The 12654-nt window shown below is 54.4% G+C and overlaps 1 protein-coding gene across 6 annotated transcripts in view; it reads left to right on the top strand.

Annotated features, from left to right (window-relative positions):
• Positions 1 to 12654, top strand: part of PRR5L (proline rich 5 like) — a 144536-nt gene that overhangs the window by 128340 nt on the left and 3542 nt on the right. For all 6 annotated transcript variants that reach the window (XM_060303351.2, XM_060303353.2, XM_060303352.2 and 3 more), the window contains 2 exons: positions 263 to 403; positions 4585 to 4711. In XM_060303351.2, coding sequence (XP_060159334.1) covers positions 263 to 403; positions 4585 to 4711 — 268 coding nt within the window. The remainder of the gene's footprint in view (positions 1 to 262; positions 404 to 4584; positions 4712 to 12654) is intronic.

The following is a 12654-nucleotide window of genomic DNA, read 5'->3' as shown; positions in this document are numbered from 1 at the left end:
CACATCTTGGCTATTGTAAATAATGCTGCTATGAACATTGGGGTGCATGGATCTTTTCGAATCAGCGAGTCACACCTTATCGTAAATGAAGCTTTTGTTCTGAAGGACGGGGGCCAAGTCTGTGGCTGTTTGACAGCCCCCCGGGCCTTGCAGACACCTCGTTCCCCCCGACCATCCATTTGTTTTGCTGGCCCCCACGTGGTGGGTGGCAGATCCCGCCAGCTCTCACCTCCCGACGCTGCTTCTTCTTCTCTCCTGCCAGGGCCAGGAGCTGACCATCCGCCAGATCTCCCTGCTGGGCTTCCGCGACCTGGTCCTGCTGAAGGTGAAGCTGGATGACTTGCTGCTGCTGGCCCAGCCCCAGCTGCCCTCGTCCATCGTCCAGATGTTGCTCATCCTGCAGGTGAGGCTGGGCGGAGACATCACCACAGGTGGAGGGGGAAAGGGCCCTGTGGCCAGAGCACCCTGGCTCAGTTTAGTGTCCTTTAGTGTCATCGGTCACGTTCCAGTTCATTTGTCCATTTGCTGTGTGTCCACTGTGCACCGTCAAGGTCCCTGGTGCTGTGCTGGGTGCTGGGATCCCGGGGGAAGCCAGAGGAACACTGCCCCGTCCTTCAGGGAGTGGACACCCTTCTCCCCCATCCTGTCATGTCAGGGAGCCTCGTGTTGTAAGTTACGACCAGAACCCACTTCATCCCAGCTCAAGCCAGACCAGGAACCCACAGGAAAGGTCCTCAGGGGCTACAGCCACAAGTGAGACCACATCAGGCCACAAAGCTGCCAGCCTCTCTCCACTTACTGGTCTCTACTCGTATCTGGTCCACCTGGCTTCTCTCTGACCCTGCCTCTCCTGGCCTTCTTGGAGTTGGTCTCTCTCTCTCTCTCTCTCTCTCTGCAGAGTTGCAGTCAGTGCTTCAGTTTGTGCCGACAAACGTGGCATCCCACGGCTTGCATGTTTCCACCAAGAGATGACCCAGGTGGCTGCCAGCATCTCTTAATCCCAATTCTAGATCAACGATAGGAAGATGAGCTAACCCTGGTTGGTTCCCGGCTATCTGCCAGGCATGGGCCAAGGACTTAAAGCGTGTTGCTTTCTGAATCAGATAATCCAAACCTTATGAGCTGGACACTGTTGTTAGTGCCATCTTACAGACGAGGAGACCGAAACCCAGGAAGTTTATGTGTTCGCCTGAGGTCCCGCAGCACGAGGTAGTAAGATTTAGAACCATGTACACTCAGGGGAAAGACTGATTGGCCCAGCTCGGGCTACGTGACTCCCCTTTGCACAATCGGCTAGGACCTTGAATAGGATCACATAGAATAAACATGGCCTCCGTGAGCCTGGTTCTGTGGATAGGGGTGCACAGTTCCAAGAAACAAGGCTTGTGGCCTAAGGACATCCCCCAAAATGTGGCTGCTATGCCTCTCTGACCTCTGTACCAAGTTCAGATGCTGCAGCCTCAGCTCTGAGCCCATCCTCAGGGAAGACAGTTTCATTCTTGGTCAGGCTGGTGAGGTTCCCTGGCTGCCGTCTCGGTAGGGGTGGAACGTCAGATGTGGAACCCCTGATCTCTCCCTCCCCACCAGCTGCTGTTTTCTTCCGGTTCTCTAGCTGGGCCATCCTTCTGGGCCTTCTCCCCCTTTCCTGAGGTCAGAGAGGAGGAAGGGTTACCTAACAGAACAAGAGGGGGTGTCATTGGCTAGAATACCAGGTCAAGTATTTTTATGAAAAGGAAGGAGAAGGAATGGGGATAGGAAAGCATGCGTATGCAGCTCAGGTCTGTGAAGCATAAAATAGGGCTTGGGTCCTGAAGAAGGAGTCTAGAAAAGGAGGCCTCTGGGATTCGGAGAGGAAGATTAGGAAAGGAAAGTTGGGCTTCCACACTTCCATTTCCATTTATATTGTGGGAAGTCGGGCAAGGAAACAGTCTCTGTTTTCCCATTTCACAGATGAGATGGAGGTTCAGAGAGGTTGGCAAACTAACTCAAGGTCACGTGCTGATTTGTAAGAGAGCTGGATTTGTCACCCATTCCTCAGCTCTCGCTCTTTCTACCTTCCCACCTAGCCTCTCCCGGCTACCACTGCCTCCCCTCCCGCAGCCTCCCAGCGTACTTGGAGACGCCCCATGAGCTTCTGAGGTGGTCTCTTTAACACAGGACATTTGGCCTCATTTCCCCGAGGGCCTCCTGGGACTGGTTCCCTGGTCCACGTTCTTCTACACTCTGGGAGCCAGGAAGCCAGAGGCGGGGGTGTGACAGTGACAACGGCAGGTTTCTCCCCAGTCCAGGTCCAGCTCCTTGGGTGGCAGGGGCGGCAGCTTCTGGATCTGAATGGAGCGTGCAGGTTGTACTACCCTGGGACCATTCCTGCTACAGGAAATTTAGGCCCCAGTAGTTAGAATTGCTCTGCTCTCTCCCTGGGCCCCTACTTCCCACAGCGCCATGAGATCTGGGGCTGGTTTTTCCCTGCCTAACTCATATGGAGAAAAGAGCCATTTCTCAGGCCATCTCTCCCTTTCCCAGTGCTCTTCCAAAATGTCCCTGAACAAACCCCTCCCTCCCCAGAATATACAAGGGGTTCAAACTCCTGTGGGCCATGAACTCCTGTCCTTAGGCTGTCCAGGAAGAGGCTGAGCCAGAGATCTTGACCACTGTGGAGATCCGGTTCCCCCTGGCAGTGGCAGACAGGTCTGAGACCATCCTAGAATGGTCCCTTCCTAGGGGACCTGCCAAGCCGAGCAGGAGTGCTCCCTGCCGGGCCAGCCCCCAGGGCCCCCAGTCTCAGCAGGGCCCCGTGCTTGGTTTAATTGTCTCCTGTTGCCATCGGGAAACTCTTTAACAAGTTTTGAACCAGGAACCCCACGTTTTCCTCTTGCACTGGGCCTTGCAGATACGTAGCCCGTCCAGCGGCCAGGCCAAGGGCTGAGGGCAGCTCCCTCCTAGAGGGCTGTGTGAAAGTCAAGTTCTCAGCCCAGGGAGAGAACCATCCAGCTCCGGATCAGTGCGTTTGTTAGTTAAGCATTTTCTTCCCACCTCCTTCCTCTTTTCCTTATTCTGTCATCCCTCTGTTTAGTGCTTAGGAATTGTAGAGGAGGAGAGGCTTAGATGAGAAATATCAAGGCATTAAAAAAATGAGAAAAAAAAGTTTCCTCAGCTCTGAAACCCAACCAAGGTGGTTTTGGGGCTGAAACTGGTCCACTTTTGAGGCCGGGGGTGGGTCTCTGGGAGCATGAATAAGGCTCCCCGCGCCCTTCTGTTGCCTGGAGGATCCCTTTCCATTTGGGCAGATTTGTGTGTGAAGCATCTTATTTCTACTGCTGGCCTTTCCCAATGCTTCAGCTCCTGCTAAGCAGTATTGGAACCTGGGGGCGTGAAAAACCACCAAGTTGTCTCCCCATCATCACCCACTTCAAGCGCCAGGCAGCCCCACTTGCATTTTCTCTTCATTTCTTTTCCAGGCCCTTCCCAGCCCTAACTCCCAAGTCTTCTTCATCACAGCCCCTCCTCAGCCTCCTCTGTGTTTCCTTAAGCTTCCCCCTCCCTCCCACTGCCCCCAGCCACCTCCTTCGCACGGTGATGGAGCTGACGAGGGACCACGTCAGCCAGTTTCCTTGGGGGCTTCTTACACCTCACCCAGCGATCTCCAGCCTGTAGGACTGGCCCTTCCCCCTTCATGGCCCAGCCTCCAAAACTCCAGTGCAGTGGAGAGTTTTCACTTTTCAAGTGAGGGTGACGTAAAATCTATTCCGCGTTGAGAATTCGATGGGACCACCCTTTGGGCTGAGCAAAGCCCCCGCAGAGCCTTGTCTCTGCTCCCCTGCAGCCCCTCAGCATGACCACCTGGCTTCCAGGGCTTTCCAGTGAGCAATTGAATTCCCTTGGAGTCTGCTGGTTTTCTAGAAAACCTTGGTGACCTTCTGGCTCCTTTCAGCTCTGAGGACTCCTGTCGCGCTGGGCTTTTGAACTGATCTTTCATCTTGGTGCTAATGTGTGTCTAGTTCCACAGTGACACCCCCTTTCTTCTACTGTTCTGGACGTCTCCAAATTCTGCTCCCCTTTCTTTTCGAGCTAATTAACAAGGGGCGGTAAGACGGGCTTGGAGCCAGACAGCTTGTGTTCCGGTCCCAGGTTTTTGCCGCTGTCCAGCTGTGTCTCCCTGGGCAAGTTACATGAGCTTTCTGGGTCTTACTTTCCTCATGTGTATAAGGCAGATGATGAGGGCTGTTGGGAGGCCTCTGTGCTCTGATACACGTGAAGTGCTTATATAAAGCGCCTGTGTGCCAGGTGTGAAACAGTCATTGTGACAGTGCGGGTGAGAGTGCTACGGTTGGAACCGCTCAGACCTCAGCCCTGGAGCTGGGGTGGGGACAGTTCCCACGGGCCCCGCATTGGGGTGGGATCCAACCGCAGAGGCCACGGTGCTCTCCGTGCGCGGTGCCGATGACCGCCCCCCATGACAAGGGCCTGAGGCTTCAGTCCTGGCTGTCCTTCCTTTCAGCCACAAGGATGCGGCCTGCCTTGAATATAGTAGGAGGGCAGTTGGACTTTGACTGACCTTTGTCTCTCTTGGGTGTTTATTTCCAGAGTGTCCACGAGCCCACAGGCCCAAGCGAGGGTTATTTGCAGCTGGAGGAGCTGGTGAAGCAGGTCGTTTCTCCTTTCCTCGGCATCAGCGAGGACCGCAGCGTCTCAGGCCCCACGTACACACTGGGTAAGGGGCACGGCTCTCAAGCTGCCAGGAGCCTCCGTGGCAATGATACCAGCTGTGTTTTACTGAGCCCCGATTATACCCCAAGCCCTTTGCTTCCCATGTGGGTCGTGCAAATCTCTGCATGTCCATCGCTCATGTTTCCCGCTGGCCTGTGTCTTGGTAACCTCCCCTCTTGGCAATTCCTCCCAAGGCACTGTTACCGTACCTCCGTGGCGGCGCTCGTTTGATCCGCATCTTTGATCGGTGGCTTTGATCTTTTTCGGTGTTTGCGATGTTAATTTTCCTGTATCTCATACCAGAAACAGCCTTACTGCACCCCATCCCCCCATGAGTGGAAAAACCACCAGTGATGAATTTCCCTTTGAAAGCAGCTCAGAATGTGAAGCCAGCTCATTGTGTGTGTGGCTGGAGGTACAGCTGCTGGCTGCCCACTACATTTCTATAGTTACCACCAGGGCCTTCACACCAAGGACAGGGGCTCCTGGACTGGGGGACAGATCCCGTTGTGGCCTTTTTCAGTGACTGTAAAGCTAGCATTCAGGCTCTGTACTAGTCACCCTGGCGAATCTAGAGATGAATTGGGTCTGTTCCTTCTCTCAAGGAGACCACGGCCTAGATGGGAAAATAGCTACAGAATATCATAAAAGATATGGCTCAGTTCCCCTCTGAAATGAAAATCCCCCAAATGCATGAACTTTGGGTTTGTGGTTCTATCTCCAGCATCCAGGATGGTGCCTGACATACGGTAGGCACTCAAAAAACTATATTTGTTAGACGGATGGGTGGCGTCTGTACCTGGGGCTGGGGTGACCAGCACCCCCAGACAGGTGCAGAGGCGGAAAGGGATTCCCCAAATTTGGAACCTTTTGCCCCCTCTTCTTGCTTGCATGGAGACCTAGCTGAGCTTCAAAGAAAAGGGGGGAGGAGCAGCCTCCAGCAGGCTTCCCGCCCCTTCCTGGGCCTCAGGACTGCAGAGAAAGGCAGGGCCGGCCACAGTTTTCAGGCCCCGTTTATGCTTCTCTGGAGACACCAGTATAACCACAACCACCACAGATCCGAGGGTGCTGGCCCGAGCCTGGTCCTCCACACTCCCTCCTTCTCTGCCTCCCTCCCTCATTCCACCCGGCTGAAGGAAAACAGTCCCCTGCCCTCCCCGTGAGGAGGCCTGGGCGCCACCTTCCGGCTTTGGCCCAGCAACTGGCTCCCCGAGTTTTTGGGGCAGGTGTCAAGATGTCAGCGGGTTAGCCAGGCCATGGCACGGACCCCACCATCCTCTGGGCCTAGAGCCGGGAACAAGAATAGATTTGGAAGTTTGTTTGGTGAGGACTTGCTCTAAGAAGGGATACCTTCAACTTTTCAGCTATAATAAGCCTAAAACATACTTTCATCAAATTATAAACCAAAGGCCTGAGGTTTTATTCTTATACCAAGGACAATCCTTTTCTCTGGGGCGTTGTCACAGTAGGGGCAGAGAGGGAAGGAAATGACCTTCTTTTGATTATTTTTTTATTATATTATTGTTTCAGCAAATGTGTACTGAGACCCTGTCCCTGGCACCTTGTGAGGTGCTGCAGGTTTATCTGTGACAAAACTGACCCATCCCTGCCCTCTGGGATGCAGGGTCTGGTGAGGAAGTCACAAGCAATAGACGATGACTCATCAGTGTACGAGTGCTCTGAGTGGGGAAGTCCAGGGCCCACGGCAGGAGGATTTCACCGGGACTGGGAAATCAGGGAGGACTCCCTGGAGGAAGTGGTATCTGCAGTGGGACCTGGAGGATGAATATAAGTTAGCTGAGTAAACGGGAAAGGAAGACTGTCCCGGGCAAAGGGAAGGATCTTTGGGAGGGTTTTGGAGTTGGGGGGAGGAGGGCGGGGAGCAGGAGAGTGAAGCATTGGAGGAACTGAGAGGGCCTTAGAGTTTTAGCATGGCTGATGGCAGGGAAAGCCCCGGGACACAGACCACATCCTGGGCACTGTGCGGGTGGGCTGGATACCACCTTCCCACGCACAGGGGAGGTGAATGAAGGTCAAGGTCGCTTGGCTATTGGAGACAGGCTTCCAAAGCCCGGAGCTGTTTGCCCTTTACCAGCTTTTCCCCACACTCCACCCACACCCCACCCACCCCGTCAACTCCTAGGAGGTGACTGATTTCACTGAGGGACAGCGGAGGAGCTGGTCTTTCCCTCTCAGTTGTCGACTGAAAAAAATATACAACCTGAAAGTTGAGAATTATGTTTTATTCGACGGACACACTGAGGACTTAAGTGCAGAAGACAGCTTCTCAGAGAGCTCTGAGGGACTGTTCCAATGAGGTAAGGGAGGAGCCAGGATATGCAGAAGTTTTTGCAACAAAGACCAGGTAGTCGGAACATTGAGAGAATACTGTTAAAGAAAAATAGACGTCTCAAGTCAGTGAATTTTGTGCTTTTCTGCATATGGGAAGATGCAAGAGTCTGGGCTCATTGAAATCATTCCTTTGATACCCACCTTAACTCTCTAGGGCCAGTATCCTGCTCTTCTCCATCCTGAATCCCCTCAGGGGGCAGCTTCTGTGGCTGAGGGCTTGATGGCCACAACCCCTTTGTTTACTGACACGGCAGCTGACATTCTTTGTCCACACACTCCTTAGCCCAAGAGGTGTCCGAGACCGACATGTCATCCCAAACCCCTGGATACCAAAATGCTAACACGGCCACGAAGGTGCCCTTCCTTATCGAGGACACCCCTTTCTAGATAAAGAGAGGAGTCTCTGGGCCTCAGTCTTCCCCTCAGTCGGTTGGAGGCAATGACATTTCTCCTGCCTGTGGAAAAGGCAGCTGCCTGTTATGACGGCCGGCCGAGGTAAAGACTGAGGAGATGGAGCGGACATGAGAGATCCCTGGACCCTCGGGAGGGCTTTGCCACGGCCGCTCTGGGCCTGACTCGGTGGGAGGGGTCAAGGGCAGCTGGGACCGTCATCTCCAAAGCCACCCCTTATCAAATGCTCGTCACCTTCCAGGCCCTGAGCAAGGGCTTGGCATGCCCGCTGCGAGGGTGCCTGCTGTCATGACCTCAGACTCAGCGTTGGTAAGAAACGCCCCCCGGGTCACATGGGGTAGGTGACCAGAGCCAGAGAAGTGGTTTTCCAGGGGGCTCCCCACTGCACCCACGTGCCCACACGGGTTGATCTGGGGACTCAAGGGCAGGCCTTCTTCCTACTGGCCAGGCCGATGGGTCTGAGAGTTAAGCCTCACCCTGCAGGTGTGCAAGGCTCGCTTCAGAGAGAAAAGATGAGTCCAAGGCCGCGATGGAGTGAGAGTGTGTTTGTGTGTGTGTGTGTGTGTCCTCCCTGCCGAAGCTGTCACTTTTCTCGGGCAGACGGAGTGTGGGGAAGAGGAGGAAGATAATGAAATCTTAAAAAAACCCAAGAAAACAAAAAAATCCAGGCTGCTTTGTCAGAGGTCAGGCCCGTGTTTCTACCTTTCTGGTTTCCCAAGTTTGCAGGCCGCTGCCCTGGCCTGGGTAGTGCGCAGTGTCTCCCACATGGAAGCCTGGCCTCCCACCCATGTATCCCCATTGTGTCCTCCCTCGGGGGAGGGCCCTTTTCCTCAACATACTGTAACTCGTCCCCGTGCCCAGTAGGCATTCATGGGCTTTCAGGTGCTGGGGCCTGAAGAGGGACGCCCACCGTGGACGTGGTGGGCAGGGATCACAATGCCTGCCTTATGGGGGCACTCCAGTGGGGCACGGCCGGCGAGCCTGGGAGATCAAAGGCCTGGGAACTGAGTCCCCAAGAAAGGACCGCCTCCTCCAGGCTTTGCTTCTCTCTGGGGAGTTGAAAGGAGCTGCCACGTCTGGCTCCGGAGCAGAGGGATGAATGCCAGGGCTCAGCGGGGCGCCTGGGGAGTGAGGGGGGAACAAAGGCTCCCCTCGCCATACCCCATGTGACAGGCGGGAGGAGGCCTGGAAGTGGGTACAGGAGGTGGCAGGGCCCAGCCCCTCTCCCTGCTCCAAGGGCCCCCTTGCAGGGGAGGGACCAGTTTTTAGGCCCCAGGGGAGGTCCACAGCTTAGTCAGTCCCTTAATGGAAATTTCCTTCTCTGAGTGGCAGGGCCCAGCTTTCCCTGATACAGATGAGAAAAAGAGGGAAAAGAGAGCAAGCAGCCACAGTGTGGGGAGGCCGCTGTCAGCTCCAGGCCTGCTCTTCAGTTTTAAGTCCTCCCAGGGGGCCCTAGCGGGTCTGACCTCGCCGGGACACAGCTTGGCGTCTACTTGTCCTGGGGTTGGCTCTGGAATCCAGTGGGAGCTTCGTAAGGACACACTGTCTGCCCAGGGGACTCACACAGCCCAGCGGCCCCTGTGGTCTCGGCTGTGCCCACACCCAGTCTTGGGAGCCAACACATTCCACCCAGAATGCAGGAGGAAGAGCTGGAGGCCTCTCAGTCAGCGTCAGGCAACAGCCCTAAGGAGAGAGGTGAGGCCAGCCGCAGGAGCGGGGCCCTGGAAACCACAAGGGCTGGGCTTCAGCTGTGTGCCCTGGAGTAAGTTACTTAACGTCTCTGAGCTGCAGAGGGCCGAGCACAGAGGAGGAAGGAGACTCCCTGTCTCAGGGCAGGGCCCAGGCAGAGCTGCCACCTGCTGTATTATGGGCCCCAGATAGAATGGCCTGGGGCCTGTGGAATCACCCCAGGTGAGGAGTTGTATGTGCCTCCCCTTCCCTTCTCTGGACCCCAAGCCACATTCTGGCCCTTACCATGGTGTGTGGTCATGGCCTGATTATTTGTTGGTCTCCCCCTTAGACCGGAAGCTCGTTGCATGTGGCTCACCTGTATCCCAGGCCTGGCATAGACCTCTCCTCCGAGGGAGGGGATAAATGAACCACCAGCTGGGGTGCAGGCTGTCCATCCCTCTCAAAGGAGCAGGCCCATCTAGAACGACCCCTCTTCACGACTCCTCCTCTGAATCCCGAGAGTGCTCTGTCTGTAGCCCTGCCCTGCCATTTGACACTGATTTGTGTGCAGGCCTCCCAGAGGTCAGGAGCAAGGGCTGTGCTGTCAGCCTTGGGTTTGAATCCCGGTTTCATCACTAATCGTGACTGTAAAATGATATAGCATCTCAACCTCAGGTTCCTTTTCTGCAAAATAGTTAGCAGGAGATCATGTCAGTGAAGCTTCTCCTTTTTTGATACAGTGCAGAGTAGAGGCTCAGTTAATGATTGCGCCTGAGACTCTACTCCTCTCCAACGCACGTACCCCCTGCGCTCCAGGCCCTGTGCAGGCCCCATATCAGATTTACATTTCTCTTGCTCTCAGCAGTGCGCACAGCATCTTGCACAAAGTTCAAGATGTTTGCTGAAAGAGGGGGCAGATGTCATGGGGACCCCTTCCTCCAGGCTGGCCGCCCTCCCTCTGGCTCCATCTCTCCGCAGCAGCCCAAGTGGCCTGTTTTGTCAGTTTGCTGCCTGTTGAACCCTCCAGGGCCTTTGGGGTGCTGAACTACCGGTGTGAGAGATGGAAAATGCCCAAGCCCCCATCTGAGACACATTGCTAGTTCGTTCTACTATGGAAATCATCAAACGAATTCTTTCCCCCAGAGCTTCTGTGTGTGTCCACCATGCACATCTGTCCCCCAGGCCCTCACCTCATCCCATGTCCTAGGCCTGGGCTCTGTCCTACCTCTTTCCTCTTCCTGGATCTGCATGTAGTAAATGCTCACCGAACAGTCCAGCCCAGTCTCCTGCCAGGCTGGTTGTAGGGCCACAACCTGGGTCTTGCCACTGCCAACCTAGAGTGTGCTTGCTTTTAAGAGCAGCAGGAGAGAAATGAATTGTTTTCAAGGGCATTTTGTAATGGATGGTTCTTTAATGAGGTCCCTGCTTCTCTGAACTCTTCCGGTGCTCCTGCTTTACAGTTACCGATTTCTGTGATCATAAAAGTAATACATGGTTATTGTAAAAACGTGGGAACATTATAGAAATGTGCGGCTTGGCACGTACAAGCGCCCATGCTTGAGAGTACCTCTGCCGACGTCTGGCATCGATTCTTCTGTCCTGGTGGCTCCTTGGCATTCTGTCTCCTATTCATTCTTCCCCAGAGAAGGGGCTGATGACGCAGCCTCTGTCTGGCACTACTGGAGGCCGTGTTTGCTGTTACCTGAATTCAGAGGGTGGGCCGGCTCAAGCGCAGCGGCGGAGCCCTGAGAGGCAGCGGTGTGTAGTGGGGAGCGTCTGGGCACTGCCATTTAGAGCCCAGAGGGTTGGGCCAAGTCTCAGTCTTCCTCCTCCGAGCAATGGGGAGGATGAGAGCCGTCCTAGTGTTTCAGAGGGAGATTGGGATTCAACGGTGAGACGGCAGATGGGAACACTCTCAGTAAGCTCTAAATTCTATGTATTATTGTTTGGTTTTGAGAAATATCAGTTATTGCTATTAGCACCAAACAGCTCCCCTGGGGCTCTGAGCCAGTAGTCTTGGTGAACTTAGTCCTAAGGGTTAGCATTTCATTCTCTTGTCATTGTTTATACCTATGTGTGTGTGTATATGTGTGCGTGTGTATATATATATATATATATGTATACATATAGACACACGTATGTATATGCATATGCACATATACGTAAATACACATGTGCATGTATGGACATGGAAAATCGTCCAGTGCTGGGAACTGCTGAGAGCTTTGCAGAGGGACATGGCAGCCTCACTGCAATGCCCATCTAGGAGCACATGCTGAGAGCACGTATCAGGGCCTCCAGATCCATGGGAAGAGCTGACACTAGACTAGAGCAGCATGGGCCGAGTGTCCCCAAGGCCAGTGTGTGACCAGTGAGCACTGTCTGCTCTCCCTTTAGAGACGAGTTTTCCCCCTCCCCCTCTGTGATCCCGTCAGGGGTGCTGCGAGTACCAGCGCAGTCAACCCTTCTTCATTTCTCCCCACGGCATCCCCTGCTGAGAGAGGGATGTGTTAGGGGTCTTTGAGGTCTCAGGGATGAGGGAGCTGGGGAAAGCAGCGACACACGCAACGAGGTGGGCGGTTGGAAGGCTGGAAGACGTGTGCACTGGCAGGAAGAGGGCCAAAGAAAAGGAGAAAAGGCTTTGAACAGAACCCGCCGTTCCTCAGCCCTCCATCCTCACCTCCTCTGCCTCACTGGGGTCTTTCATCCAGTTCGTGATGCAGACACAGTGCCTGAGCGGGAGAAGAGGACAGTGCCTGCAGAGGAGGCTTCCCTGGGACCTTGGGGAGGCAGGCTTACCCTGGTCCCTACTCCGGCCACACTGTAGGTCTCTGAACTGGCCTGGTCCTTGTGAAGGCGGGAGATGAGAGGCCCTCGGAACTGGGTGTTGCTGGTAAACGTGCTTCCTCCTGTGGAGTCTTCTCCCTGGATTTGAACCCCATGTACTTGGCTTGTCCTTCCCACGAGATGCTCAGTCTCACTATGTGTACATTGTGTGGGCAGCTTGCAAGAGTGAGGTCTGGAGTGCGACAGACCTTGTTTGCATCCCAGCTTTACCACGTTCTCTCCGTGTGAGCGTAGGCTTGTTACCACCTCTCTGATATTCATATTGTCTCCCACTTTACAGATGAGAAAATGATCATAACTTAGGTTCAGTTTAAGGCGGATTCAAAAGACAAAAGCATGTGGAGGTTGAGCATATTTTCTAGAGTGTGGTGAGAATTCAAGAAGCAGCAGTTTTATAATAATTCCTGTCCAGCCTTCTCTCTGTCTTCCTCAGTGGGGCCAGCCACAGAGCGTCATCCATGCTTTGGTGCTGTGAAAGGCTGGTTGACTCCAGAGTATTGACTTGAACAGAACACGGGTGTCAGACCACTGACCTGCTGGGAGCGTCGATAGTCCAGCTTCAGGACGAGCTGGAGGACGTCCCACTGCCCTCGCTTTGATAGCCGAGCTCCCCCCAGTAACCTGTTCCTCCAGACCTAAGCTTACGAGGCCTTTTCCACTTCCTCT

The sequence above is a fragment of the Globicephala melas genome, chromosome 8 (genome assembly GCF_963455315.2).
Source record: "Globicephala melas chromosome 8, mGloMel1.2, whole genome shotgun sequence".
In the NCBI taxonomy this organism is placed as follows: Eukaryota; Metazoa; Chordata; class Mammalia; order Artiodactyla; family Delphinidae; genus Globicephala; species Globicephala melas.
The sequence above is the reverse complement of the archived record's forward strand: the minus strand, read 5'-3'. Positions and strand labels throughout refer to the sequence as shown.